This window comes from Limulus polyphemus, unplaced genomic scaffold, assembly GCF_000517525.1.
Source record: "Limulus polyphemus unplaced genomic scaffold, Limulus_polyphemus-2.1.2 Scaffold205, whole genome shotgun sequence".
Taxonomy (NCBI): domain Eukaryota; kingdom Metazoa; phylum Arthropoda; class Merostomata; order Xiphosura; family Limulidae; genus Limulus; species Limulus polyphemus.
In genome coordinates, this window is record NW_013665815.1 from 451,461 (window position 1) to 458,476 (window position 7,016).

The 7,016-nt window shown below is 34.0% G+C and overlaps 1 protein-coding gene across 1 annotated transcript in view; it reads right to left on the bottom strand.

Annotated features, from left to right (window-relative positions):
- LOC111085019 overlaps nt 1-6,529 on the bottom strand; it is an 84,050-nt gene extending 77,521 nt beyond the window's left edge. Inside the window, exon 1 of the mRNA XM_022381967.1 lies at nt 6,170-6,529. Coding sequence (XP_022237675.1) covers nt 6,170-6,186 — 17 coding nt within the window. The 5' untranslated portion in view covers nt 6,187-6,529. The remainder of the gene's footprint in view (nt 1-6,169) is intronic.
- Between the last annotated feature and the right edge of the window lie 487 nt (nt 6,530-7,016).

The following is a 7,016-nucleotide window of genomic DNA, read 5'->3' on the forward strand; positions in this document are numbered from 1 at the left end:
CATGCAATAGCAAGTTGGTCTAGTATTTATATCACTATATATACATGAGGTCTTTATTAGTTTTTTTAACTTTGTAAAGCCGTATACATAGATAGCCATATGAATTTGTCAAGTTGTATAGATGCAGTCATATATATTCAATGCAAACATAAGAAAATGTGTCATAATATAATAGCATAAGTATACAAATAAGCATTTTTAGTATTTCTTATAGTTGTTATATTTTTTCTTCCTCTACGCTGGTCATAGTAAGGCCGGTCATGATTTTGCTGCAGCTGGCCAGATTTCCTCTTAGAGTCACATTCTGCACATCGAAAACGTGTTAATTAATAATTATGAATTTATTCTATTAATATACATTTCTCTCTCCCTCAATTTCTGATGGAGTTTGGATCGTGACACTTCTTCGACCCTCGTCCACTGTGACGACCCCAAACTGAGCTTGGTGTTATCTTTTAAACTACGGCTTAAAGATTTCTATTGTGGGAAACAGCCTAGACGTTTGTATAACGTTTTAGACGTTTGTGTAGCATGACCGAAATTGATCATGCTGTGATAAAAAAATTGTGATCCTGTCAGAAGCGTCGTGTCCGAAAAGGCAGGAACCCTATACATAAATAACTAATACGCGACATCAATACAGTTGTAACAGTAAGTTAATAATCTCTATTATTATGTCATGAATGTCATATAAACATTAAATTACATCCACGGCCCGCATATAGCTATATACGTATGCATGTAGTAGCTTATGAGACTATATAAACCAAAGACAACATTAAAACGATTGGGTTTCAACGGTTATACACCCGCTGTTATTTGCTAGGTAGTCAAATAAACTTAAAGACTACCCTACACAGTTCGCAATGATACGTTTAGTAACATTACCCAGGTTTTACCACAATACTCAAAGTCATTTTTGCTGTAGGCTGGTGGATCAATATTAAATAATACCAAAAGAAGAATAAATGGGCGATCCCTATTATGAACCATTACCGTGATTCAAGACAACATCAATTCACGCACAAAACTTTGTACTAAGGATATTTTGTTTAGTTTGAAGTTAAGCACAAAGCTACACAATGGGCTATCTATGCTCTGCCCACTACAGGTATCGAAACCCGGTTACTAGCGTTGTAAATCCGCAGATATACCGCTGTGCCACTGGGGGGGGGGGGCTATTTATATGTAGTATAAGAAACGTAAATAGACCTCAAAAAAGGATCAGTCAAGCACCAATAAACACGTACAAACCGCCAACAACTGTTTGGTAATGGGACAGTACAGTCGTAAACAAATTAAACGAGGTGTGAAGCAATCTCAACCCTCGCCGGTTTAGTGGATAAGATTATATAGTCTATTTGTTTGTTCTTATTGATCCCTATAACACATTGGACGATGATATTAAGATTTGTTTCATAAAATAGGATTATTTAAATAAGTTGAATGGTAAGATGTGACAGTCTCCCGGTGGGTCAACGGTAAGGTTCAGGACTTACAATGCTAAAATAGACAAAGTACAGATACTTCATTGTGTAACTTTGTACTAAAAAACAAAACAGATGCGACAATAATATTTGGTACATATATATATATATATATATATAGGTAAACGCTCATACAGTTTCTTTTACACAAGTTTAATTGCTTTGACGCCACAATGTATGTTAAATAAAAATATAAGGTCGATAAATGTATATCCATGTATGGCTGTATGAAATAAGATTGTTAAGAAATGATCACGTTTTGCTATTATTATGTCTAATGTTAAAATCACAATGGTATATCTTAAACGTTTATAGTATACACCCTTGTTCGTTACCTATGAATTACACGTACATATAGTTGAAGACTATGATTTTGTAATTTATATGTTTGTACTGTTATTTCGCCAGAGGGAATTTTTATGTCATGCATACGCGCGTGGCTTAACGTCTGGAATTTTCTTGAAAGTTTAGGAAATGATTTGAAAGTATAAAACACCAGTGAAACGAGAGTAGTTTTCATCTTATTGTTGATTGATTGAGTCTGTTATACAGTTGGATAGATGACAGAGTCAACCATTAAGTTATTTTTCAATAGCTGTAAATTATGAATTTGTTTTCAACGAATCACAACAGATCCTACAAGTACTGTATGTACGAGAGAATTAGTTAGTGAAATATTTTGAAGGGTTATTTATTTGTAAAGCTAGGCCGTTAGTTACGTGGAATTTGCTCACGTTGTACTTGAACAGCTTTGAAAAATTACACGCTTTTGTTATCATTTAATGGACTGGATTTTGCATTATTCTTTTTACCAAATGATCCAAAAAGAGCCCATCCATCAATACCAACTGTTACAACAATAGTTTTAATCAACAGGATCCAATATATAATAAAGAAACAGAATATAACAGTAGGCCTACTGATGGGTATAGACCAAACAGAATCAATGATCTATAGGTTTGCAAGATTTAATGGAGTAATAATTACAACACGATTACGTGCAAATGTAATTCTACTTTATCGATAATAGTTATTTACTATGGTAGCTAATTAGGTAAAAAGTTTGCGTCTCTTGTATCTTTTCGGGCAGGTGACAACTAAAACATTATGCATTTATGTACACGTAACGCGTGGGTAGTATTTCAATACACACCGAACAAGTGTGTTGGCGGCGGATAAACATAAAAGACTGAAAACACAAAAAAGTTTATCAAGATAGAACTCGTTATGAACTCTTTTCCTGTGTGTCGAAAGTCAGAATTAAAATATTTAGAAATGTTGGTGGGTGCGTTACGCCATATTTGGGTGTGAACGGTTGAATGAGTAAATTTGGTATAAGAACATATATACTATAGCTAACAATTACAACTATATTTAAAGTAATAAAAAACTGCAAATACTATCATGGTGTAACTACTGTGTTGTTAGCTTTTTTGGAGATTCTAGCGGATCGTCTTTCGAAGAATTAGATCTAATTGAAGCTTAGTTTCTAGGCTAATTATATATTAACAGCAGCATAATGAAACGAACTGATTCCATACTTAGATGATTTAACATCACTTCCTTTAGAAACACACCATTTTTATAATTACAAGTTCAGTTAGAATGGCCCAACTTCCTCAGACTTGACTGCATCAATCAACATAGCACAAGTTACGACGTAAGCCAAAATGTTAAAAAATCAGGGCATACCACTGTTACTCATTGCAGATATGATCCGATTTCTGGGAAAACTACGTGTCTACCTGTTTTATTATAACGAACTCTTAAGGCGAAAATCGTGGTCTTATAAACAAGATTATAAATTATGACGTCAAAAATTTGCACCACTACATAGAGACAACCATTAAAATGATATTCTGCTGAACGTGTAATGGGTGTTCCAAGTAATATAAAAGCAGGAAGTAATACTCAACCACTGGATAAACAAAAGCGTTGAGGCTTGTGGGAAAAAAATCTAAATTTATCATAATATTAACTACAAATAAATATTTCTTCCGTTTGAGAAACTTGCAAGATAGACTTCTTTATGGTTGGATTAGTATTGCAAAGCAGTACCGAAAAGCTACCGCCAAAATTGGAATAAAAACCTATACATAAACCTAGTATAAAGTTAATGTAAGCTGACTTACAATGAACGTTTACTCTCTTCTTGAAGCCTATACGAACTGAAAATATTATATGTTCAAAAATAGCATCAATTCAATTCACTAACTTGAAATTTGAACCATTCCGTCACTTTCTTTGCATATGTTTGGCATTCTGATCGAAGATTTGCCGGAAAGGGGAAGTGATGTGAAGAAATGGCTGAACAACTTCTTCGCTTTTTGCAGGCTTATACATTTGTTATTAATATTGTGTTTGTAATACACATGCTTATAAAATGAAAATAATTTATATCTTTAAGAAAAGCGAAATACATGTATTATATTTAACAGTGACCGCCCATTTGTTTTTTACCATGTGCATGTGTTAAATTTAGCCAATTGGTTGTATTCAAACAATATATAGATCTTGGAACTTTACCGTCTTTCTCCATCAACTAACATCTGTTTTGGTCGAAATTCACGATATATCTAAATTGGTTTGTTTCAAGAGTACCGTTTATGAAATTATAGAAATTTCATATAAAGACTGATCTTGGTACACATTGGTTTTTACTATCGTAAGTACCACAGTTCTTAAAAACTCTAGCAGTATAATGGAAAGTTGAGATAACAGCTGAACTCTTCCAACTTAGAATACAAGGAAAAGCAACAGACGAGCAATCTACTGATAGCAACATGAATTCCCTAAATCCTTTAGAGGAAGTCCTCAGTATGTCGTGTATCAGACAGAGAAACGTTCATGTTAAAAATGTGCTCTGAGAAGTGGCTGGATGAATAGAATGCGTATCATCATAAAAAGAACATTGAACTTAACTGATCTCACTTCTTTAATAATAATCTTGAATAATCCTGCCTGTCTCTATATCTGCATATTTTCATTTGCTATCCAACTAGCTGTCTATCTATCCAGTTTGATCGACCTACTTATTTTTTTGCATATTGAATTTTTCTCTGTTTCTTTATCTATTAACTTGTTGATCGACATAACCTTCTGTCGTCTGTCAATTTATCAATACGGTGATATCAGCTTAGGATGAGCTGTATTTAATGTTAACGTGATAAGCAATATAATGTTGTGAGATATGTTCCATTATTCTAATTTAGGCGTTTTGTATTGTTGGATGGTAAGAGTTATAGATTTCGCGTGATATGATGAGCACGTAACGTCTCGAATTTTCTAGAAATTTGGCGATGACGGGTGGTACCTAGAAATTTTACGAGTGTCCCGAATAGTGTTGAGTAATACAAAATTTGGCTAGGAAGAAAGAATGTAATACAATTGAGTGTTTACTAGCTATCTAGGGTGTTAATGAATCTGTTACAGAGTGTGCTCATCCCCCAAATGTGGTAATTTATTTTCACATTATAAATTTGGCTAGGAAGAAAGAATGTAATACAAGTGAGTGTTTACTAGCTATCTAGGGTGTTAATGAATCTGTTACAGAGTGTGCTCATCCCCCAAATGTGGTAATTTATTTTCACAATATAAATTTGGCTAGGAAGAAAGAATGTAATACAAGTGAGTGTTTACTAGCTATCTAGGGTGTTAATGAATCTGTTACAGAGTGTGCTCATCCCCAAATGTGGTAATTTATTTTCACATTATAAATTTCCTCGCTTTTAATTGGGGCTCCAGACATGTTTCTCACCAAACGAGTGCTCTGCCATCTGAACTAAATGGTTAACACACTAGAACTTATTAATGAGCCACTTTTAAACGTCTTGACAGCTAAAACTACTATGTTCTTTCACTTGTCAAACAAATTGGCCTAATTTTAGAGTCGTGGGAAGGCCACACTCATGTAAATGAAACGTAAGTAAACATTGAAAGGCCTATCTTACGTAAGTTGCTGACAACTTAAACAATTAATTCATCAGTTATAATTATATGACAACAAATCTGGACTACAACTTCTCTAATTCAAAATTCAACTGCACACTTGCCTTTTTTAATTGGCTATTTTACATACAGGACATCACTCCCCGAAACTTCATATTTCTGAGATATATTGACGGAGCTATTAATATTTATAAATATGAACATTCTAAACAGTGGACCATATAAATTAAGTAATGAATCCCACATAGCCATACCTACACCTATCGGCAGACTAGAAATGTATGATTACAAAGAATATTAAACGATTATTTAAATTTCATAAAAATACAATATCATTTATCATTATCACAAATAGATAATATATTCACATATTAATCAGAAATGCCATTTCATATTGTATCTATATATATAAAGACCATTTCAGACAATGCAATAAATTACTATTTCTATAAGGGTTCCAACAAATAAACAACTTACATATCAACACACCCTTGTTATTTCACGAAATAACTAGAAAATACATAATACAGACTTCCTAGTGAACACTGTTTTTCTGTTGAACTTCCAAATGCATATTTATGTTTACAAAATGACCTGAATGAAAAGTAATTTCCAAAAACAATTCTGTGGGTTTGGATACGTATATTTAGTTACATTATCTTTATTAATATTTGCAAGATATAACTTAATTATCAGTTAAAGCTGTAACGTTTATAATCATAGATAATGCTCACCAAAATACGAACGCCATCACTACAGTGACTTCTCTATTGAAAACACTGCACAAGCTCCTCTCGCTCTCGTTTTGTGGTAACTGGCGCTTTTCAGCACCAGCCCTGGTTACGGTCTCTGTACACAGTGCGCGAGACACCGTCACTGGTAAAGATAGTCTGGCTGCGAGCGCAAGAAGATCGGTACACGTACGTTGAGGACGAATGCATAACGTTTCCAACGTTTGAAGTTTTACCTGTTCAACCACTTATCACACGATGAGACTATACCCTTGGATACACAAATTATTTTATTATTTTGCATATTTCACTTGAACAGTACATAACTAAGTAGCTAGACACCAAAATTACAAAATGCACGGATAGAACTTACTCGTAACGTGTCTGTTTCAAAATAACCTTTTATTTACTTCCCACCGTAACAAAATTATCACGTTATCAGTCTTATGACATCAAAAACCAGCCTTCCTCTTTGTGACGTAAACCGTTACAAGACACAACGTCATAACGCTGTCGCTAGAAGAAGTAATACGTACATACTCACGATAGTCATATTCTATGTTTAATGCACAAATATTAACACATTATTGTCTCGAGAAAAGAGCGTGCTTATCGGTGTGTGTTTTATAGCAAAGCCACATTGGGCTATCTGCCGTGTCCACCGCTGGAAATCGAACCCCGGATTTTAGCGTTGCAAGTCAATGGACTTACCGCTGTCTCACCAAGGGACGAGTATCTATGTGCACCGTAAAAACATTTCAAATATAACAGGACAAAAGATCTTTCTTCCTACCTAATCAAACGCGGAGAAAACCCAAAATTACTTAGAAAAGTTAGATGCTCTGATTTG